The sequence below is a fragment of the Arvicanthis niloticus genome, chromosome 22, assembly GCF_011762505.2.
Source record: "Arvicanthis niloticus isolate mArvNil1 chromosome 22, mArvNil1.pat.X, whole genome shotgun sequence".
NCBI lineage: Eukaryota > Metazoa > Chordata > Mammalia > Rodentia > Muridae > Arvicanthis > Arvicanthis niloticus.
The window spans coordinates 8,342,756-8,367,626 of record NC_133429.1 but is presented as its reverse complement, the minus strand read 5'-3'; the positions used below and the strand labels follow the sequence as shown (position 1 = coordinate 8,367,626).

General features: G+C 41.5%; 1 protein-coding gene and 1 non-coding gene across 5 annotated transcripts; one reads left to right on the top strand and one right to left on the bottom strand.

Annotated features, from left to right (window-relative positions):
* Positions 1-422: 422 nt before the first annotated feature.
* On the bottom strand, positions 423-24,678 carry Fbxo7 (F-box protein 7). 4 transcript variants are annotated; one of them, XM_076919820.1, is made up of 9 exons: positions 24,387-24,678; positions 21,949-22,243; positions 17,627-17,854; positions 15,776-15,917; positions 13,423-13,506; positions 5,817-5,912; positions 4,177-4,353; positions 1,911-1,948; positions 423-1,027 (listed from the first exon to the last, which is right to left on the bottom strand). In XM_076919820.1, the coding sequence occupies exons 1-9, from the start codon at positions 24,506-24,508 to the stop codon at positions 641-643; spliced, it is 1,569 nt and encodes a 522-aa protein (XP_076775935.1). In that variant the 5' UTR covers positions 24,509-24,678; the 3' UTR covers positions 423-640. The 4 variants fall into 4 exon arrangements, with proteins under 4 accessions (XP_076775935.1, XP_076775937.1, XP_076775936.1 ...); XM_076919822.1 differs by having other exon boundaries at positions 24,203-24,389; XM_076919821.1 differs by lacking the exon at positions 24,387-24,678 and adding an exon at positions 24,203-24,359 and having other exon boundaries at positions 21,949-22,091.
* LOC143436518 (U6 spliceosomal RNA) lies at positions 8,714-8,818 on the top strand. Its single transcript, XR_013106486.1, has one exon. It is a non-coding gene; the product is annotated as a U6 spliceosomal RNA (small nuclear RNA).
* Positions 24,679-24,871: the final 193 nt, after the last annotated feature.

Genomic DNA, 24,871 nt, shown 5'->3' with positions numbered 1-24,871 from the left:
CACAACAATCTCCCAGCAAGAGGGGGCTGTCCTTGAACAAGTACCTCACCTGACAGCACATAAAGAATGTTGCTGTTAAGACTGTCTTTGATATCAAACACAAGGGGGAAACCCTAGGTGGTGATGTGTCTGTACTAACCAGTGGTCTTCGGGGCCCTTGAAATTCCTCACAGAAAGAACCCAGAAAAGCTGCTTAGAAAGGAAAGGAACTCAATCTGAGTTCAAGCAAGCTAGTCCAGCTTTTATCCTGATGTAAGCTGAGCTGTCCCCCAATTGAGCACCGCTGGTAAAATCAGACCCTTCCTAAAAGCAACCAGCTCTTCACACTGACAAGCACCCTGATCATTTTCAAATATACAAAATTAATGGTGTGACTAACGTTTTTCTACTAAATATATCCTTAACAAAAGTCAAGTCTGCCATACAATTTATACATATTTTTATTAATATAACAAAGAACATTATCAGTACCACAATCTCTATCCCAGAGGTGAATCCAGAGGAGAGACCAACAGCCACCTATTCCGAAGCTAACCCCTCTTTGAGCAACCTTGTCCTTGGTGCCACCGACCAGACACTGACAGCAGAGATCAGCATCCAAGGAAGCGGCACCCATAGTTTCCATAAGTCTCCAAATCACTCACAGGAATGGCAGCCGGCCGTCAGCTGACCTACCCCTGCCGGGTCTGAAGGGAAATCTGTTGTTGGGGATAGCTCTTTCTGGCAAGAGGCAATTAGGTCCTGGAAGTGGGCCAACAGGATCAAAACGTGGTCTGAGTGGGCGGAACTGGCTAGGAGGCTCCCCAGGCCTTGGGATGAGTGAGGTGACTGGGTCCCCAACACTAGGCAGTATCGGCCTCTCATCATATTCACCACCAATGATTCCTGGGGGAAGCAGCGGGGTGGGAAGGTAGGCTCTGGGGTAGACGGGAATGGGACAAAATGGGATAGGGTGAGCCGATGGGAGGAACACTGCATGCCGCATCCTCTGAGCCTCTTTTCTCTGTATGTGCTTCTTTCTATACAACTGTAGAAAAACAAGGAGGAGAGACAAGATATGGTGAGTAGTGGAGGTCCTCCCAATCTCTAAGCCTACGTCCATCTGTATTTTTCTTTCTCACACTCTATGCAAACAAGGCAGGCACATAATAGAATGGTTGCCAGCTTCTACCACATGAAGAGCTTTGACTCCAGGTGCCAAGTGAGAGCTCTCATCTTGAAGTACTTTGCTTCAGAGTAACTGCTTAATCTGAGGTACCAATAAGCTCAAAAAAGGGAAAACTCAGTGGCATATATTTTTAAGAATAAAATCTAGCACTCCATGGCTAACATAGGTTTAGGTGAGCTTTCTGGGCATGCAATTTAAGGATTTGTTGAAAACATCATGCTATAAATAACATTCAGGTACAAACTTCTTGTTTTTCATCCCTAGTGGATTTCAATTTAAAGCATAAACAAGTGACCGTTTTAAAGGGCAGACACAGACTCAAGAACAATACTGTACATTTTGCAAAGAGCTGAGGACTTTCATCCAGTTATTTTTTTCTTTAGTCCTTCATCCCAAAGAGTTTTCCTCAGGCCTATCAGTGATTTTTTTTTAGTCACATTCTACCAAAAAAAAAAAGTATCTTATTTTTTTCACAATGCTAACAGATTATTTAGATTACCCTAACACAACAAGATTTTTGTGGGGAAAAAAGCTGTTATATTTCAATAATAATGTATCAACTTTTCTTTGAAAGCAAGGACTAAGCCTAAAATTAAAGACATTTTCATTACCAATATTTAACAATAAATTTAATTTTGATTGACTTTATCTTATCACACTAAAAGTAAAAAGAAACCTTTCAATCTTGACTCACTAGGTATTTGAGTCATAAACATTAGTCTTCATATCTAAAAATACCTACTTCTTTCCAATCTGTATCAGGACTTCTGACAGTACCGTCTGAGAAAGTAAAACAAAATGTCAATTATTACAAAGCACTTCATGCATCCAATAGCAAACAGTGTAGACATGGGGCATCTGTATGCACACTGCACATCATTACGTAAGCCAAGCAGTCTATGTGCACTACCTAATGATAAGCAGTGACCCTCAATTCACTGTGAGACAGCATGTGGCTTCTGCCCCACGCTCATGAAGGTGTGCCAGCTGCCACTAAGCCATGTCTTGAGTTACACTGACCCAGCCTAAAAGCATCTCTTAACTCTCTGGATTACAGCCCACATTCTTTCCTGAAGTCAAACTGAGCAGACTTTCTTCTATAGGTAGGTTACATATTTTCTGCCCATCAAGAGTATGAACATACAAAGAACTACTGTAAGTACACTTAAAATACATGAAATGAGGAAAAATTTAATCAACTTCAAGTCTAATGAGTTTAGGAAAAAGCTGGCCATGTCTTCTCTATAAGTTATTAACTAGCTTTGAAGTTAATGAAAGCTCTAGCCCAGTGGTCCTCAACCTGTGAGTCATGACCCCTTTGGAACTTCAACAACCCTTTCACAGGGGTCCCCTAAGACCATCAGAAAACACAAATACTTATATTATGACTGACTCATAAATGTAGCACAATGACAGTTATAAAGCAGCAATGAAAATAATTTTATGGGGGGGGGAGATGTCAACAAAACATGAGGAACTGTATTGAAGGATTGCAGCATTAGGGGGTTGAGAACCACTGTTCTAGCCCCATACAATTTTTACACAAAACAGCTTACTAAGGAGCGGCGACCCACAATTAGTAATGAACCAGACCAAAGGCATTTAAATGCACAGATGAAGGAGATCATTTGCTCTCCTTTTATGATTGTATACTATAGCCCGCTTTTTCTAGTCAGTTGTTCCATATATGTTGTTCTAGTCAGTTGTTCCATATATGTTAACCACTGTGTCTTTTTTTCTAATTACTTGTCTGTAAGATAAGGTTCTCCTTGGAACACAGACTAACATAAGAATTACAGCAACCTTCCTGTCTCAGCCTCCCACATGCTGGGATTCCAGGCACACCCAGTCCTGGTTTATGCAAAGCTAGAGATGCAACCCAGGGCTCCACAGATGCTAGGCAAGCATTCCACCAACTGAGCCCCAGCCTCCCAGCCCCCCAGCCCTGTCTTTTCTTTTTATCTATGACTTCCTTTTTGTACCACACTTGTTGCCTACTGTCACAAAGTAACACCTTAAGTTTGGGATGTAAGGACAAAAAGGAAGGATCAAGGTCACTCACACTTCTTAAAGAACAACTGCCCAATTTTAAGACTAAATGACTCCATGATATTGTTTATTTCCACAGCTAAGGTAGTATGTTAACAGCATATTCCCATTTTCACTACAATGTTTTTGACAGGAAGCACACAGAAAGTATGTGCAGCACAGTAAGTACCTACCTGAGACAGCTCACTCCTGTCTCTACTGTAGTTTAGTCGCTCTCTGCCTGTTTTATAAACCAACCCATCAACTCAATGTCATGACCCACTCTACAGTTGAAACAACAACTTCAAAGACACCGTAATGTCAGTCCTGGCAGAGAGAAGCTCACACCAGGCTCTTCTGGCCTTGATCTGGAAATCATGCTGCACAAGGTCTAGTATCTCATCACTGCTGAAGTGACCACCGCAGCAAACAAGGCACCAGAGCAGCACACTGAGGGTGACGCTGGTTCCAAGGCAGTGAGTAGAAGTGCAGTTCACTTAAGTCAGACACTGAAAATGCTTTCTGGTCTTCTATGTCATATCCTGACATAATTAGTTTATTGCAACTAAAGGGTTGTACTACAGAAAATATGAAAAAAGAGTGCACAGACAGTGTTTGTGGCACAGGCCAGCATCAGGAAGCCGAGAGCTTCTTTACCCAAAAGCTATTCCTTAATAGCTGCAGACTGGAGGACAGAGACAGTCTCATGGGGGGCGGAGGTGCAGGGGTGGAGAAGTATGGGATGTGGAACAGTCAGGGTGGGCTGGGAGGGGGATAAAATCTGGATTGTAAAAAAAAGATTAAATGAAAATTAAAAAAAAAAAAAAAAACAAAACAAAAAAAACAAGCTGCCGACCAAACCAAAATAGTAAGGGAAAAAAAACCTATACTTAAAAACTTTAGCCAGCTGAGTAACACCATGGCAACCATGACAAAGAAGCTTTTTTTCCCTCCCATCAATGTGTCATTAAGTAAATCACCTCGAAAATCCCGAAGATACAAACACCTCCACAGCAGTGGGTCATTTGATGCAATGAGGAGGTCATGACAGACTGCAGACAGAGCCAGGACAGAATGAACATCCAGAAGTCGGAAGACACGTAGTTTCAGCTCCAATGGAAGAACCACCAGCCCAAACACATCTGGAAGGTTCAGTACTAGGTGGAAAAGCAGCAACAGGAGTTACTGAGTACAGAACATCACCAAAAGCTGTCAGCACTTCCCTCTCAAGAGGTGGCAAGTCTTGACTACCAGCTTTCTCTGTAAGTGTACTTTCAACAACGACCACTGAGCTTCACTTGACTCGCTCTCTGCAGTACACTAGACGTGAGCACGACGTCTTCTGAGAGCCAGCACGTGGCTGGGCTCGGACATGGATGCTCCTGATGCAGGTCACTCCACCAGAGCAAACCCACATGCACATGACTAGAAATAAGTGCCTCGCAATGACACAAAGGAGAGAAAGCTGACTTATAAAAGATCTTCAGAAAAATATAAAGTTTGCTGAATAACAATTTCATCATCCATAAAATATCCATAGTAAAATCTACTTCACAGTTAATAATATTCAACAACACCAATGTAAAAATATCTAGTGCCCAATAGATGTTGCTTCTAGAAACTGCAAACAGTAAAGGTGGAGAGAAGGCTCAGCAGCTAAGACCACTCACTGCTGCTCTTGCAAGGCATCTAGCTTTGTTTCCCTGCACCACAAGGTGGATCACCACAGACTGAAACTCCGTTTTTTCAGGGGTTCCAACTGCCCTCTTCTGGTCTCTGCCAGCACTGCAAGCACACACGGAACACACATACCTGCAAGCAAATTACTCATAAACGTTAAGTGTGTGGGTTGGTTTTTTTTTTTATTTTTATTTTAAAATGCATTTTTTTTTAAAAATGTGAGCCAGTTAATGGCTTAGCAAATAAAGGTGCTTGCCATTAAGGCTGACCTGCACTCAATTCCCTGGGATCATATAATGCAAAAAAAGAACCAATTCTTGCAAATTGTCCTCTGACCTCCACACCTGTGTCCTGCATAGTGTCCCAAATGCACATGTGAACACATATTCACATACATGCACACATATACACACACATATATACACACTCACACACAAAATAAGTAAATGTAATAAAAAAATTTAAGGAAAACCATTCATTTTTACATGCTATATATACTTTTGTTTACTGAACCAGAAAATGAGAATACAAAGCTGATTAAGACACATTCCTTACCTTCAAGTCACAACCTTACATTGAAAAGAAATCATTTCAACCACTAAGTACAATGCAAACACTGTCATGGAAACTAGGTGTGATAGGAAAGCTGAGCCAGGAGGATCACAAATTCAAGGCAAAGCCTGGGCTACATAACAAGTCAGATGCCTCCCTGGGCTACACAATGAGATGAACTGTCTCAGAAGAAACAATAAAACATTTACCTTGTTCTGGGTAAATGAACAAGGAAAAAGTGGGTAATGCTTAAGGAATGCATACTGCAGTGATTTAAAGCAGAATTTCAGTAGGACAGATAAAGACAAGTCAGACCTCACAGTGGGAACCCTGAGCTCTGGTCAGTCTCTCAGTCATTCAACAGTAACAATTTACTCCATCTCCTTACCTTGTCGTGTGAAAGCCAGAAGAGGGTACACCAGCTGGTCTTTGAAGAGACGAGAGAGCTTCTTAAGATCTTTGTACACTTTGGCGGCACTTTCCCCTAGAGTGTTTTTACAAAGTAGAAGTCAAAACCAAATAGAAAAACCTGGAGTGGCATCTGTCTTCCAGTTCTGCCAAACAAAATTCAAGTGTTAAATATTCATGAGTAACTCCTACTAGGAAGGGAAATCGAAACCCTTAAAAGAGGAAGTGCAGCACAAGACTAACAAAAGTCAGTCTCAGGTGCAAAATTAATGTCAAACTAATAGAAAATGAACTCAAATACAGCTTAGCGGCTGCAGAGAAGAGCCTGAGGGGTCTGCACACACTAGAAAGATTTACCACCTAGCTAACAGTCTATTCTGGGCACTATGCAGTGTATACATGCTCTTATGCAGCATAAGGCCCAAGGGACAGGACTTCTCACATAACAAACATGTCTCAAACAGTGTTGAACAGCCCTCCAGCTTTCTCACATCAGCAGTTTCCTCCTAGAGAAGCCAACGGAGAAAGGTACCACTTCACCCTTTCTAAAAACATGGTAGAGAGCCTACCCTCAGTCCCAGAGTGATGAGGCCAGAAAGGTACAAACCTAACTGTGCCTGATCCAAAATACTCATTGTTCCAAGTATCCACAATCACAGAACAGCCATCTGTGCTGGTTTATGCCACCTTAACATAAGCTACAGTAATTTTAGAAAAAGAAACCCCAACTAAGAAAAGGCCCCCATCAGACTGGCCTGTGATATAGTCTCTTGATTTCCATGGGACTCAGATCACTATGGGCATTGTCACCCCTGGAGCTGAATGAACAAGGAAGTAAGCAGCATTCTTCTATGGGTTCTGCTTCAACTCTTGCTTCCAGGTTACTGCCTTTAGACCCTACCCTCACTTCCCTGGATGATGGATTACATGCTGTAAAATGAAATGAACAGTGAGTGAGGTATGTCTCCACCAGAGCCCAGCTATCCTACCACAACAGGACATGATTATTCCAACATAGCTGAAGCACAAGAAAACGACCTTAAAACCAACTATAGGGTGATGATAGAGGTCCTTTAAGACAAAAATGAATAAATCATTTAAACAAATTCAAGAGACAACAAACAACTGGAAGAAATAAATAATTTCCTTAAGGAAATCCTTAAGAAAATACAGACAGTGGAAGAAAAGGAGTAAAACTGTTCAAGACTAGAAAGAAGAATCAGAAGCAATAAAGAACCTACAAAATGAGAGAATTCTGGAAATGAAAAATTTAGAAATGCTAACAGAAACTGCAGATACAAGCATAACCAACAGAATATGAGACAGAAGAGAGAATCCATGGATACATCGTTCAAAGAAAATGTTAAAAAAAAAATCCTGAGACAAAATATCCCAGAAATCTGGAACACTATAAAAAGATCAAACCTACCAAAAGCAATCTACAAATTTAATACAATTCCCAATCAAAATTCCAGCACATTTCTTTACAGGCCTCAAAAGGACAATTCTCAACTTCATATGGAAAAACAACAACGACGACAACATCAAAACAACCAGGGTAGCTAAAACAATCCTGAACAATAAAAGAACTGTAGAAGGTCTCACCATCCCTGATTTCAAGTTGTTCTACAGGATCACAGTAATAAAAACTGCATGGTATAGACATAAAAACAGACACGTTGATCAATAGAATTGAAGACCCAGACATAAATCCACACACCTATGGACACCTGACTTTTGATAAAGAATCGAGAAATACAACAGACTGAAAAAAAAAAAAAAAAAAAAAAAAAAGAAAGCATTTTCAACAAAGAGTGCTGGTCAAAGAGCATGTGTGCATGTGGAAGGCGGCAAACAGACTCATATTTATCACCCTGTACAAAACTCAAGTCCAAGTGGAACTCAACACAAAACCAACATACTGAACCTGATAGAAGAGAAAGTGGGGAATAGCCCTGAACCCGCTGACACAGAAGAAAACTGATCGCTCACACATTAAGATCAACAACAGATAAGGGGACTCAATGAAACTGAAAAACCTCTGTAAGGCAAAGGACACTGTCAATTGGACAAAGCGGCAGTTTACAGAACCGGAAGAGCTTTTTACTAACTTCACATTTGACAGAGGACTAATATCCAAGATATATAAAGAGCCCAAGACACTAGATTTCACAAAACCAAATGATCTAATTTTAAAATGGGGTACAGGCACCCAGGCATTGTGACACATAACTTTTTAAATCCCAGCACTCAGGAGGCAGAGGCAGATGAAGCTCTGAGTTCAAAGCCAGCCTAGTCTAAAAAGTGTGTTCCAGGACAGTCAGGACTACATGACTCAACAACAAAAACAAACAAACAAACAAATATGTGTGTGGTGCGTGCGTGTGTGTGTGTGTGTGTGTGTGTGTGTGTGTGTGTGCGTGCGTGCGTGTGTAGATCTAAATCGAGGATTCTTACTAAAGGAATCTCAAATGGCTGAGAAACACTTAAAGAAATGGTCAACATTCCTAGCCATCAGGGAAATGCACGTCACAACTACTTTAAGATTCCGTCTTAGACCTGTCGGAACGGCTAAGGTCAGTCACACTAGTGACAGCTCACTAGTGTGGAGCAGGAGAACACTCCTCCATTGCTGGTGGGAGTACAAACTTACACAGCCACTATGGAGATCAATACGGCAGTTCCTCAGAAAACTGAAAACTAATCTACCTCGAGATCCAGCTACCACTCTTAGGCATATACCCAAAGGATGCTCCATCCTACCACAAAGACACTTGTTCAACTGTGTTCATTGTAGAATTTATTCATAAGAGCCAGAAACTTGGAAACAACCTGGATGTTCCTCTCCCAAAAAAACAGATAAAGAAAATGTGGTATGTGCTCACTTCAGCAGCACATAAACTAAAATTGGAACACTACAGAGATTAGCATGGCCCCTATGCAAGGATAACAAGACAAATTTGTGAAGCATTCTGTACTTTTTGAAAATTGGGAATAGCTCTAGCTCAAAACTCAGCTATACCACTCCTATGCGTAAACCCAAAAGATAGCCCGCCATGCCACAAGGACACTTGCTCAGTTATGTTCAGAGCAGCTTTATTCATAATAGCCAGAAACTGCAAACCTAGATGTCCCTCAACCGGGGAATGAATAAACAACATTTACACAATGGAACTTTACTGAACTATTAAAAACAATGACATTATGGAATCTGCAGGTAAATGGATGGAACTAGAAAAGATCGTCCTGAGTGAGATAACCCAGACCCAGAAAGACATTATGGGATGGACTTGCTGAGAAGTGGGTATTAGCCATAAAGTACAGGATAACCATGTTAGACACAAAGAAGCTAAGTAACAAGGAGGGCCAAAAGGAGGATGCTTAAATCTCACTGAGAAGAAGAAATAAAATAAATGTGGACGTGGACAAAGGGAGGGATCTGGAGAGAAGAGGTGAGGAGGAAAGAAGAGATTCAAGTGTGGGCAGGAGAGACAGAGAGGGTAGAGGGAGAGAATACAGGAAAAGAGATAAAACTGAGGAGCATTTGGGGGATGACATGAAAACTAGTGCATTGGAAACTTTTTAAAATATATGAAGGTGGTCCTAATGAGTTTCCCCAATAATTGCGATACAGAGCCTCAAGTCTCATCACCAAATGAGGCTTCCATTCAGTTGCATTCAGTTGAGTTGTTAGACAAGGTGCTCTATAAAAACCCTCAAACAATCCAGAGTGTTCCTAAGACAATGATGGTACAGACAGTGGGACTCTGCTGCTGAGAACAAAACCCCACAACTCCCTGAACATGGAGAAATCGAGCTGTGGCTACATGGAACCTTCATGTATGTTCTAGTGTTTTGGTGCAGGAAGGCACTCTGCAGGCTACCAGAAGAGAAACGTAAACACCAACCTTGGCACAAAACCTCTGACCTATAATTTGTTCTGCCTACAAAATATGCTAGGGCAATAGTGGCACAGAACTTGTAGCAGGAGCCAACCAATGTCTGATTTGACTTAGGGACCACCCACAGAGTCAGAGCCAATACCTGACATTGCTTGAGTAACCAAGAATCAGAGACTAGACAGCCCAGAGACCTAGGGTAAAAACAAATACTAGTAGTCTTAAAAGTTTTTTTTAAAAGAAAAAAAGTAACAATAAAATGACTCTAATGGTATTTTGTCATACTCAAAAATCAATGGCTTATCCAGTCATCAGAGAAGCTTCTTCCGGCAGCAAACAGGAACAAATGCAGAGACCCACAGCCAGACACTCAGAGTGCTAAAAGAGATGTCTCCATCAAATCCCTCCCCTGAGAGCTCAAGGAACCTTGTGGAAGAGGAGCCATAGAACGTATAAAAGTCAGAAGGGATGAGGACACCAAGATAGCAAGGCTCTCTGAATCATCTGAGCAAAGCACATTTGAGCTCAGAGACTGAAGCAGCAAACAGGCCTTACATGGGTCTACACAGGGTCTTCTGAATATATATCATAGCTATCAGCTTAGTATTCTATGGGACTCCTGACTGTGAGAACAAGTGCGTTTCTGACTATTGCCTGCCCTTGGGACTCTTTTTCTCTTGTTTCAGGTTGCCATATCCAACTTCAATATGAAAATTTTTGTTTCATCTTATATTTTATTTTGTTATATTTGGTTGTTATCTCTTAGAAACTTGTTCTTTTCTAATGAGACAGAAAGAGATCTGGACAGGAGGGAAGGTGGGGAGCTTGAAGGAGCAGAGGGAAGGAAAACTACAATCAAGATTATTATATGAGAAAAAATATAGTTTCAATTTAAAAAATCAATTTGGGGAAATGGGGCAGAGGGATCAGGTGTAAGGGGGAGAGATGGAAATCGGTGGCAGGCAAGGAGGGCATCTCTAGTGCCAGAGACTCTATGGGGGTGACTCTAGTTGAGACTCCTAGCAGTGGGAGATATGGAGCCTGAAGTAGCCACCTCCCATAGCCAGGCAGGACTCCCAGTGGAGGGATAAGGACACCAATCCACTCACAAAACCTTCAACCCAAAATGTGTCCTGTCTACAAAATGCATAGGGACAAAGATAGAGCAGAGACGGAGGGAAAGGCCAACCAATGACTGGCCCAAACTGAGATTGGCAAGAACCAATTCTCTGACACTACTAATGATACTGTCATGCTTACAGGGTCCTGGCATAGCTGTCCTCTGAGAAACTCCACTCAGCAGCCACTGGAAATCGATGCAGAAACCCACAGACACACACTAGATGGAGCTTATGAAAGAGTTAGGATAAAGATTGAGGGACCTGAAAAGGATAAGGACTCCACAGGAAGACCAACTGAGTCAATTAACCTGGACCCTTGGGGTCCAGACAGAACCACCAACTGGAGAGTGAGCATGGGCTGGACTTCCCCACCCCGTATGTAGCAGTTGTGCAGCTTAGTCTTCATGAAGGTCCCTTAATCTGTTGCCTGCCTATGGATCCCATTCCCCTAGCTGGGCCACCCAGTCCTGCAGTGACTTGATGTCACAGGGTGGGGTGATACCTGGCAGGGAAGCCTCACCAGAAGTGAGGTAACCTTCTCAGAGACGGGAAGGGGAGAGTGTTGGGAGGAGCTATGTGAGGGGGGACTGAGAGGAAGATGAGCTGATATTGGGATATAAAGTAAATAAATAATGAAAAAATCAATTTGGTTCAATTTTGTTTTTTTAAATGTGAAAATCAATTTTCTTTAAATTTTTTTCTCTCAATAATTATGTTGTTCCTTTAGCATTTTTCCTTTCCTTACATTGCTGAAGCACGGTGGTGTGTTTCATGTGTGTATGGTGTCTGATCCATGTCTAAGAATGATGGACACAACAGAGCGTGTAGGGGAAAGTCAGTTTTATAGAATTGCTCTTCAGATCCTCAATACATTTTTTCTTTAAATTCCATAACAAACAAACAAAATAAAATCTTCTTGGAAGCATGTGACTAGGAACTTGAAAGAATAATATGAGCTACTAGGGTCTAAACTTTGAATCACGATAAAATAAATATGACTTGCCAAATGAACCTAACACAAAAGTACTTCAGGAAAAATACTTCACTGAAGTCTATAAACTTTTCCAGAGAATGCACTTCCTCCTTCCCTTCCATTTCTTTGTTCCATATTTAATAGATGAAGAACAGAGTCTAAGCTAGACCCCTACATAAGGGTTTAAGACTTAAGAGTCAGATGACCTGCTCCAATGATCCCCTCAACTACCCTACTGAAATGATAGCCTTCTCTAGAACTACTCATCTTTAGTAATACGAGCAGAAAACCTGCTCTGCAGTATGAAATATATATCCCATGGAAGCTCCTACCTAGTACAAAGATAAGCATAGTTCTGAGAAACTTTTAAGTTCTCTGATCATGACAGAAAACATATTTACAGATTTATGAGTCTAGCACACTTTCTCAATAGGGGCAAGATCACCCCCAACAGTGGCAAAAACTGGTTCCTGGGAAATACTAATCTGAACCCTCAAAAAGGTTACAGTATTGACATATGGAGTGTATTTGTGGTACTGAAATTCCACAGGAAAACCTGATTGTACAGCAAAGAATAGGGGCTAGGAGTCCTTAAAGGAGTGACAGTAAAGAAATATCAGGCTGACTAAAGAGTGGTCTAGTGCCAAGATCTGGATGAGCATCAAGCTAGAGAGCACTACAAGAACACATAGTGCTGTTCCTCTTTCCAACAGTTTCCTGGGGCCTGATCTCCCTCTAAATTCACACGAATGTATCTTCAGAGGAGCAGCCTGGATCAAGCCAGACTTGACTAAGAGATGCTACTGTAAGCACCATCCCTCCCCTCTGCTCAACACTTCTCTTATTATTTACCACAAGGACTAAAGGGACAGTACACACCCAGCACGAAACAGAAAGGACAAGACACTTCATTCTTCTCTCCACCCATCGCTCCTGTTACCCACCTGGTCTCTCAAAATGAAGGTTTAAACAACAGTAAAAAGAGAAACCTGACTTTTTTACTTCTATTAATAATTGTATGGGATATGTGCAAAGCCATACTAAGAACCCAAATTTTAGGAAAATTCTAACCTCATTAAATAGTAGCATTTATATAAAATTTATATTGAAAATATTCAAGTAGTTTTTCTCTATCAATATTCAATTTTAAAAAAACACATTGAATTACTTGTAAGGAACACAGATCTTCTCTGTTAAATACATAGTAGAAAGATCTCCAAAGATAAACACAAGAAACCAGGAGGAACATTAAACATCAAAGGGACAAATTATACCCAAGTGTTAGTTCTTAACAGTATAAATATAACTTAGTACTCAAAGACCTCAAGAATTGTGAAAAAACAAATTCTTAAAATTGTAGTCAAATCCTCTTCTTTTCCCCCTCTATTTGTGGTACAGAGGTGACTCCTAGGGCCTTGGACATGCTAGGCAAATACACTACCATTGAACCACATCCCTGAGCCCTAAACATCTGAATTCTTAGAGGGAACACTGCTTTGGAATTTGTTTTAATCTATTTAGAAATGATCAGGCTTTGATTTTCAGTGAACCTCTCAAAGCTTTCTTCCAAAAGTTAAGTCAGAGTTACATCACCTGGTTCCACTCCACAAACGTAGGATCCTGGCTGCAGCTGCACTGACTTCACATTTTTAATCCCACCGTTGATTTTTATTGTGGCTGTAAATAAACAAAAGAAGGATGATAAAGCAATCTGTCACTTCCTGAATCGATTCCCTTTTTAATGCAGGCCCTTTTCCTTGCCTCCATAAACTAAGGATACATTATTCCAAACAAACTGCTGCTCTGAGCCCATTCTTCCTCTCAAAGCATAGTCAAAAGGCTAAACCTGGCATGAAGTCATCAGCCTCAACCACCACCTTAAAGACTGCAGTAAGTATCTTCATACACACTCCACTAAGTATCACCAGCAGCAGCTTATTAGTAATTGACAGATCTGCAACAAGGTCAGTAAGAAGCAGTCAAGCACAGAGGACCATTATTTCTAATGAAGTCACTAAAACACTATACATTTTTTTTAATCCTTGGCGATGGTCAATCCTCGTTCAGTAACAGGATCCTGCTAGTTTTCACAGCACCATTGCTTTCTAAACCCAAAAGACCAATATTCTTGACATCACCAAAGGGTTCAATTTTAGTTTTACATACAAAGGCGTACTTCATCTCAGCTTATGAAAGAGCTAGTGATGGGCTCATGCACATGTGCACCAAGCCATGCCCTGGGTGAAGCAAAGACTTAAAGACACTGTTCCTTTTCAAAGACTTGAGCCTGGAATAACCAGCTACTGTGAGAGACTGCAAGGCACTGATCTGCAAATAATTAACTCACAAAATACCATAAATTAAGAAATCACCAAAATCCTTAGTGAAGAGAGGGTAGTATTTATTAGGTACCTTTCTATGAAATTGAGGTAAAACTCACCACCTCACATTTGTTATGAATGTTTAGTAACTTCCATCTTCCCAGGTGTGACCTGATAAATCAAGATGACTAGACAGAAACAGAAACTGCTACCACTCTGGACACAAAATACTAAACTACAAGCTATAGAAGCTAATTGTGAGCACTAACAGAGACACTACTCAGTTTCCATGCCGTCAGTCACATCCTGGCAAGCAAGCAGTATCACGGGCTGAATGCTCAAACAGTTAAGAGAATTGGGCAATTAAGAGGAAATGGAGGAAAAATTACATGAGGGGACCAAAAATTATCTTCTAATTCTAAAATCAAAAATGCGATGTTAGCATCTAAAATAAATTTTAGTAAAAACCTGTTTTTTAACACTGGACCTCTAAACATCTCAACAAAACAAGTATCTGAAGGACCCAGTGAAAACCCAATCCAAGGCAGCAAAGTCAGACAAGCTGTAATACAAACATTACAGTCCACCTCAACTCATTAGCTTAAGTATCTGAAAAAGATAACCTCAAAAACTAAACAGTGTTAGCCCAGTGAGGTATACTCACCCACAATCCCAGAACTTGAGAGACAGAGACAGAAGGATCAGAAGTTCAAGGCCAGTTTCAGCTACATAAAGAATCTGAGGTCAGTTTAGGCTATACAGACCCAATTTCAAAAATATAAAAATAAAAGATCAGAGTGAAATGTAAGATCCTGGTCACCCAAATGGATCTCCTACTGTGAGATCATGAGAACATTCCAGAAAGCAGCGTTGGTTGGGAAAGACCTGTGTGACATCATAAACTCCAGAGATGTACTGCCACCTCAGTGAAGCTTCCTTTTAGGAAAGGGGAGAGCAGAGAAGTTGTTATTCAGACAACTGTGAGGAAGGGCAGCTAAATTATGCATACTAGGGCTGCAAAATCTCAGCAGTTTCAGAGAAGCCAAGTTCCTAACCACAGGTTAAGATTTACAGAAGTAAATTCACAGACATGCACAACACAACACTCTCCCAACAGTTTCTATAGTAAAACTCATTTTGTTTCTAGTACCATAGCTCTCACAGAACAGTGTCCAAAGATTCGGACATCCCAAACAAGGGCTGAGGCTAGAGAGGTGGCTTAGCAGTTAGTCACAGGCGCTGGCTCTTCTTACAGAGGAGCCTAGTTCAATTCCCAGCACGCACCCGGCAGCTACTGGCATCTGTAACACCAACTCCAGGGAATATGACACTTCTTCTGGCTTCCAAGGCACTACATGCATGTAATGATGCACAGATATGCATGCAGGTAAACACTCAAAACATAAAATAAAAATAAGACATTTAAAAAGAAAACAAAGGTGCTACCTCAAGAGTAAAAGGTGCTGTCCTAAACCAACATCCTCTCATTTTAAATCTTTCAGGCATGTTATCAGTGGTATAGTAAGTTGTGAACAACTTGACCAGCCACTCAAGTGGCTATAGAATGTTTTAAAAGAAGCAACTTAATGCATAAGGCAGCAACCGTAGCTGCTCTGTCCCATTACCATTTATAATGATTAGGTTTCCCAAAGGCACACAGGTAAGCACGGCAGAGCCGCCCTCGCAGAGAGGATGTGTGTACTGCAGCTTGTAGACGCCACTTGACTTCCAGTTCTCAGGCATTGTCGCTGCTTTGGTTTCAGTCCCCTGAGGAATGAAAGGAAAGGAAAAATAATGAAGGTGTGCTGAAAAACCTGAAAATCGTAACACCCCTACCTTACTGTGCAATGTGGCCCCCTTGCGCCACTGACACGGCTCAGCAGGTAAAGTGCTTGTCACAGAAGCCTGATACCCAAGGTTGAGCCTTGAAACCCACATGAAGGTGAAGGCAGAGAACTAACTCCATAGAACTCTGCTGACTGCCACACATGCTATATGATATGCACACGCCCACACACACATACATCACACACATTTTTAAAAAGATGCACAGCCTCCTTAACAGAATATGCACATCATTAATACTGTTACTAAAGGAGAATATTTTGTAATATTTTTCTATAAAAAAATTTTTAATAGATAAAATGACATCATAGAAATAAAGCTGAATTTTTCTCTTCCAAGACTCACATTTTCTACCTAGCAAAGACACACCATTATTCAAGACCACAGGTGAAAAGCACTTCTTTCATATAGCCCTTTTTCAGAAAAGTTATTTTCTAACATTGTGCTCACATTTCTGTCACTGCATGTTTGTTATGCTTTGTCAATTGACACTGTTATTTGTAATATGTCATATTTGTCTGGTTTTTGTGCTCATTTGTGAACTCAGAAATGTGTGCCTGTGCATATGATGTGCACATGGTGTGCACAGGCACACAATGATCTTGGTTACTCTTCATCTCTGTATTCTATCACATGGCCCACAGGGAATGTGTACAGGCCAGCAGTATAGGGGACAGGCCAGCGTATGCAAGAAGCTCGGCTCCATCCTAAGCTTACTAAGTCAGAATCTGTGTTCTAATACCGTCCCATGTATTCCTCGGCTCTTCTCTAACTGCTCTTTGAGAGGCCCAGGCACTCTGGATGTGCAAATCTCTCTCCTAGAACTTACACAATATACTTTAATGATCTATACTCTTGTCTGCTCTCAGACTAACAGTAACTTGAAACAAAGACCTAATACCAGGAACAAAAACAAGTCACTGCATTAGTAGATGCTTAATAACCCCACTGTGAATGAAGACAAGCAACCACAGCACAGATCTATGACCATGAAACATTAGGTAGCCAGCATGTAGTCATACGCAGTCCACACTGCCACCACTTTATCTGAATATTACCATATATACACCTTGTATCTTTTTTTTTTAACCAGTTGCCATTATCCCTGTAATACTAAATTCTAACAAGGGAAATGATGGAAAAGAAGGACTGCCAGAAAGGGCACATTTACTGAGCACCTATGACAACCCCTCACTGTGTCTGACATTTTATATTCAAGAACCAACCACATTTAGTAAAGGAAGATAGACCACAACGCCCTTGAGAGTGAGGTACCCAGTTGAGACTTCATGTCTTAGGGTGTTACTGCTGTCAACAGATACCATGACCAAGGCAACTCTTATAAGGACAGTATTTAATTGGGGCTGGCTTACAGGTTCAGAGGTTCAGTCCAGTATCATCAAGGCAGGAGCATGGCAGCTTTCAGGCAGGCATAATGCAGGAGGAGCTGAGAGTACTACATCTTCATCGGAAGGCCACTAGGAGAAGATTGGCTCCCACGTGGTTAGGAGGAAGGTCTCACTGGCCACCCGCACACTTCCTTAAACAAGGTCACACCTCCAATAGTGCCAACTCCCAGGACCAAGCATATTCAAACCACCACACCTCATAAGGTATTTGGTTGAACTCACCTGAGGTATGTAGCCCGACTCGAGCATGAGGAGATGCACCAGCACTATTAAGGCATCACTGATGTTGGAGCAGCCGGCTGACTGATACAGGGTCTCTAGAGAATGTGGCACCTGCCCATCCTCCGTTTCATTACAGAGCATTGGTTCCAATGGATGGAAACCAGAAACCTCTTCCATACTCATGGCATCCTGAATTGACTCAGCTTCAACATTTTGACTAGGCCCTTCCTAAAGAGGATGACAATAATAGATTCATTAATTTTACATAGGACATTTTATACCCTAAACTGAGCAGAGATTAGTGCTCAAAACAAAAATCAGCATGAGGTTCAGAAACAGGAAGTACTTATAAATAAATGAGACTGTCACCTATACTTCCATCCTGAGTCCCATAACTCCAGGCTAAAAACATGGAGCTTATCTGTAAGTCTCTAACACTTACTGAACAGTACCCTAAACGTGTTGTGTTTATAACTCCAACCACTACCATGCCTGGATATCTCTAAAGCTGTGCTTCCTATGCCACTGGTACTTCACACGCCCATTATGTGTCTCCTGACTCCCAGAAACAGCACCTCCACAGAGTGCCTGCCTCCTTCTTGTCTCAGATACACCATGTACTCCTGCCAGTTTCCCCAGAAATTAAGGATCCAATCACATCTTATGTCCCAGTTTAAAACTCAGGATTTCCTCAAAAGAGGAAGACTATTTCCCACAATTGTACCTTAAGACTGTGTCCCTGGGAGTTCTTGGAGAAAAAGCTGGTACAGAGTCAAGCAGAGAAACATTACATGCTATGTCTGCCCAACCTAACCCTCTATACTCACAGGATCTGGTAGTAACATTATACAAGCTCTAAGAATTCAAAAAATAATAGTCATGCATCCATTTAACCAAAATGCATTTGCCTTCTTCCTCACACTTAGCATCTTTGTTACACTTACTACAATTTCATAAAACAAGTTCTTCAGAGACAGGCGGTAGAGTGCAAGCCTAGAAAATTAAGTCCAAAAAACGTAGGCATATAAGGCCCGTCATCATGCCATTTCCTGTCTCGTCATCTGTTCACTTTCTAACAGCTTTTCCTACCACTGCAGAATTCCCACTTCTTCAACAGACCCAAGGGATGCCACCCACAGCCTTTAAGTTGCACCTTACCACACTGTATTACTATTTTTCAATTCACACATCTGCATCTTTCCATGACTGCATGTTTGTGTAAAGTACAAGACTACACAAGTTGTCCATTTTGTAAAAAAAAAAAAAAAAAAAAAAAAAAAAAAAAAAAAAAAAAAAACAGTACCTGCTACATGGTACATATTCAGGAAAGGCTTGTGACCAATTGCTGAAGGGTGACATACTACAGTTTCCTGTCTTTGTTTACCGGGTACTCTTTCACATAACTTAAGCAAAGAGGACAATGTCTTTTATAGACAGTATAATTTTAACTCAAATAAATAAATGACTAGTCAAGATAACCAGTTTATACAACTTTGCAATTAACCAGGTCCTCAGATTCCCCGTTAAGGCTTTCTGTAAAACATGCTTTAGTAAATCGAAGTTGCTACACTGATTACATTCAGAAAGCTTGTTTCTTAGTTTGTGCTCAACTCTTAATATAATTTTTTTTCTTTTTAGGATTGTATTTCCAAAAGAATCAGGGCAGGAGAATTTAAAGTTATACAAGACAAGGTTGAAGGACTGGTATAGAGCCACAGCTGACATTTATTCTTTCAAAATCAGCAGAGCTAAAGCCTAACGGCTACAGAAAGATCAGACTTGTTAAGCAAACTCTAGGCGGGCACAGTGACACACACGTATAATTCTTGTACTGGGGAAGCGAAGGCCAAAGAATTTTAGAGTTCAAGGTCAGTCTGAGCTATATGACAAGATCCTGTCTCAAAAAAAAAAAAGAAAAGAAAAAGGAAAAAATTAAAATTTAAAAGACTACCTAAAAGATGCTACTACTCAAAACATTTCTATGATTTTCTTTGAACAAACAAATCACCATATTAAAAAGCAATGTATCAAGTCTAAATTATGATAATAATCTCTTCACTTTTCCCCATTATCCCTTCTTTTGCCATTTATTACTTAGCTAGTAGCATAGGAAAAACACGTAACTTTTTAAGAAGCAGTACCCCAAGCTGCTAACTACATACCACTGTGTGCTTATCAAGCCATATTCCTAAGTCCAAGAAGCACTGGTACCCTCTGATATGAGTGTTTATCATCTTCCATGTGTGAGGAGAGAACAAAGTTGAGCATCACTTCTACAAAGTCTTGCCACTTACAAAAACTACAAACAACTGGCTAGACTGCACTAAGCTCACATCAGGTCTGACACTGGTTATCCCTTGCTGTCATTAACAGTAACTCCCAAGAGCAATGAAATAAAACTAACCTATATTTAGTTACAAAATAAAATTCCTCTCCCCTGGTTTTGAGTCTTGCTCATCCACTTATTTTCCTTCTCCACGGTTCCCTTCTATACTGAACTTGCAGATCATACAGACTCAAGCAGTCCAAGTATTGTTTATGACTTCAGGCTCAGTCACCCCACCAAGGTTTCATAGTCAACCCGTAAAAACCTTACAAGACAAACAGTATGCTCTTAGAACTGCTCTTAGAACTGGAATCACTACCTTGAGGCACTGGTAACTTCTCAGAAATTTCCAAAGAAAAATTAACAAGGTATTTCACACACTGTAGAACTCCATCTTACTAAAAGATTTTTACTCCTAGGTAAAGAACAGGCTCTTCTCTCTAGGTTTACCTCTGAAAGAGCTTGTCAGCAAAAACAGACTCTTGAGTATGAGTTCAAGTCTGCAGTCACACAGCCTTACTCATCCCACACACTGCCCTATGACGCAGAAGCACTCAAGAGATACAAGAATGATTTGAAAGACAAATTAAAATTACTGTATGTGGAAATTTTAACAATTTATGAATGTAGTAAGTATTTTAATAACCACCTATTCAAAATATCTGCCTACTCTTATGTCACAGATCAATGTTTAAAACTTGCAAATTGGGGTGATCGTAATATATACATAAAGACAGTTAAGAATGATACATGTTGTCAGTATTAATTGTTTTGTTAGAAGCCAGCCTGGTCTACAAAGCAAGTTCCAGGATAGCCAGAGAAACCTATACAGAGAAACCTTGTTATACAGAGAAACCTTCTCTCAAAAAACCTAAAACAAATAAAATAATCATTTTACACAAAGTATAAAACAAATAATTAGGGGCTGGAGAGTTGGCTCACTGGTAAGGGCATTGACTATTCTTGTAAAAGTCCTGAGTTCAATTCCCAGCAACTACATGGTGGCTCACAATCATTTATAATGGTATCAGATGCTCTCTTTTGACATGCAGACGTACAGAAGACAGAACACTATATACATAAATAAATCTTAATAATAATTATAATAATAGGGAACTTACAAAGTAACAAAGATCACCAATAAATGTTTAAATTGCTGAACTACAATTAGCAAAGACCCTGGAATACAGATAGAAGTACAAACAGAAACAGGTGGGTCAGCAAAAGCACCAGGCTACCACATCCCTGGTCACACACAGGTCAGCAGGTTGTGTACTTGTGTGAGTATGAAAATGGAAGAATGAGAATGATCAGGAATCTGAACTAACTAAAGACAATCACTGACAGAAAAAGAACAGAGTGACCCCGGACACGTAAAGTGGGACAAGTTTCAGAAAGCCTGGGTACAGGACAATAAGGGATTTTCTCTTCTGTGAAATAACACGGTTAGAATAGAAAAATTTACGTCAGAATAGACAAGCCTCTCAGACACAGTGTTACTATAGAGCAAGAGAATGACATAATGAAAATGTAGGAAGCAGACAACCTGGAAAATAAAGTGAAGAACAGATTGGCAGCCTGTGGTACAAGAAGACAATAGGCACAAGAAACCAGGGGTCCTGCTGAGGGGCAGAACAGGGCGTTCCTATGTGGAGGACCATGAAGTTAGAATGCCAGCATAACATTAGTGCAGATATTTTGCAGTTACAAAGAAAATGTTCAAGCAGGTCAGTGGTAGTGCACATCTTTAATCCCAGTACTTGGGAGGCAGAGGCAGGCCAGTTTTAGGCCAGCCTCGTCTAGAGAGTGAGTAGCAGAGAGGATAGTCAGTAGTACACAGAGAAACCCTGTCTCAACAAACCAAACCAAACCAAAAATGTTCATAAAGGGCGCAGTCTCCAGTTTACTGATGCTAATCATGCTGACTGGTGTGGAATTCCTCTCAAGTGTCAGTACACCTTATCAATTATTCCGTCTCTTCATCGTTAATACCCACCATACTGTCATCAGTCCAGGGATCAAATTGGGTGGCCTGTCCTTGGAATGAATCACTCGCTTGTTCATCTGGGATATTAGCCTGACTTGCAGTGGCAGCCAGAGAAGGCTGGTCATCATCCTGGAGTGAGGAACGCTCTGAATCTGTAGATGAAGGTAAGTTAGGTGCCGGCATGTCATCTTCAAGAACCAAACATATCAAGTCCCCAGAAACAATCCCATATGAAGCCAAGGTCTCTTCATCTCCAGTGAGGGCATCCTTGTTGTTCAATGTAATCGCAAATCGGGTATCAGAACTGCCAAGAAAGATGGATGAGCATAGTAAGAGCTACCTACCAATATTCCAAATAATACATTTGGAATACATTAAAGTACATGCTATGTACCCAAAAGCACTATGTAATATAAAAAAAGAAAGAAAGAAAAGCAGGAGACAAAATTACTTGTTCTTCTCATCAAATGCCTGAGTCATAGACTTCTAACTAAAACTTTAATGGCCAGGAAGTATACCTATTGTGAACCTACATTTTCAGTTCTAAAGCATACACTTCAGTATTTCAGCATCTCTGAACCTGAGGCGCTTTGCTTCCAGCTTTCCATCAGTGCTGGGACTTCAAACTTCAAACAAACAGGCTTGTCCACGAAATGCTTCAGCCATCTCCCCAACCTGGTTCATTTTCTGATACACATCCATTTTTTTTTCTTATCAATTAAAGAGACATCACTGGAGTTAAAACTATTCCTACTCCTCAGAAAATAAGCTTCTCTACTGCTTGCAAAATGTTCTGATAAACAACGAGCTGAAAATCTGCCATCTGCCCATGAAAACGCCATGTCAGCTTTGGCAGAACAGGGGAAAACTCCCAGAGCAAACAATTCGTTCTGTAGACAAGATAAGGACTGATCTGTTTAACGGAAATGCCAGTTTAACCTCCAACTTTTCAAGTGTTTTCCAAGGTCTTATTTTCTGTAATTATAGGGATTGGGGGATTTCACCAAAAATAATGCAATTCTAGAAGCTTCAAACTTTAAAAAAAAAAAATCTATTTTATACCAATCTTTGATCTGCTCATGTTGAAAATACTCTTTAAGAATAACAAGTGTGTCACATGAACACATTTTAAAGCTTCCCTTTTGTTCCCCAAATGAACAAAATTTCAGATGAATGAGTTTACTTTCCCAAGCCGAGGCTTAAATTCCATCCAACTAACCAACCTCAACTGTGAAAACAGCATGCAAGAGAAACTAACCCGGGCTCTTGGATTTCACACTCTTTCTAAACTGCCCCGCTTAACTGAAAAGTAATACACTTTGTAAATACCTTAAAAACTGAATTCTCAAAATGTAAGAGGTAATTGTTATCAACATAGAAACAGTTTTACACCAATAAATAACACGTGGGTAGCTCACCATTATATGGAAATATAATATATAATATGGCAATACATTAATTGTTTTAATATGAAAAAAGGCTCCTTTTTAAATGTTTTGGCTAACATTATTATTTTATTAGACAGGATCTCACCATGTAACACTGGCTGGTCTGGAACTTGCTAGGTAGACCAGGCTGGCCTTAAACTGAACAAAATAGATAAACCTGACTCTTCCTCCTGAGCGCTAGAATAGAGGTGTAGCTCAGGCTCACTTAATCTGTTGGCGGGGGTGGGGGACTGAGATCCATTCAGGGTCTCACTTTGCTTAATTCCCTACAAATAAAGTGAAAGGACTATTTAAATTTTCTAGCTCAGCACTTGAAGTGGGTCGTCCACACAGTTGTCTCTCTGCGTCCTGAAAATATCTTCTGCAGAAACACAGAAGCTTCATCTGCAACCCCATAAATTTCAACTTCCCACGAAACTGCAAGCTCTCTGGGGTCACGCCTCTATTTTAGAGAAAAAGCAATATTCTCACCCAGAAAACGTCCACTGACCCAAAGCATGCGTACCTCCTAAAACCTTACAGTGAGAAAGTTACAGTTAGGTGCAGACTGGCACTTACTTGCACGCTCAGCTGGTTTTAAAGTTATTGTAGCCTTAGGCAGTGGCACAAATTACAGCAACCTAGGGTGTCAATAAGTTTGTCACTTCAGGCAGGATGCTTTCCCGATTTAACCACTGAAATATCCCAACCGCTGAGGTAAACTCCAGCTACCGTGGGTTTACACTGGGAGATTTAACCCAAGCCAAGCTTCCCGAGTTTCCTTCCAGCCCTCCCTCCGGACGGCTGTGACCGCAACCCCGGAAGTGACTACTCACCGGGAAGGACAGCGGCACCCGGGGGAGGCTGGGCCATGGTCTCCCAGAGCCGGACCCCAGCGAGCACCCAGCTGCCGAGCGTCACAGTCGCAAGCGTCCGGCGCAGCTAAGCCCTGGAGGCCCGGCCTCACGTGACCGCCCGATGCGCGCCTGCCCCACGCCCCGCGACCGCGACGCCGCTCACCTGAACCCCAACGCAGGTAGCAGGACCTGGCTGAGGTGCGCGCGCAGCTGCCCGAGCGTCGGCTCCGACTCCGGCACCTCGAGCGGCTGGGTCCGCTTCTGAATCCGCACGCGCAGCTTCATGGCGAGAGGACCGCAAGCCTCGGTCGGCCCGGGGAGAAACCGAAAGCAAGTAGCTACGGGCCTGCGCGCCTGAGGAATCCCAGCGCTCGCCACTCTCTCGACTACGCCCCCTAGAGCCTTCCGCTCGAACGGAGTGCCGAGCGCCTGCGCTTCCCTATCGGTGGCTCGGCGCGCGACAGCGCCACCAGGGGGCGAGGTGCGCACGGCGCAGGCGCTGAGTTTGCTTCGGCGCACTGAGTCTCCACGTTATACCCTGCGCGCTTCCCCGGGGGTGAGCGAGTTTGTTCCTTCCATCCCAGCTTGCAGGATCTTTAGCGCTGGAAGGAGCGCTGCCAACAGTGTGGAGACATTGACAGACAGCCC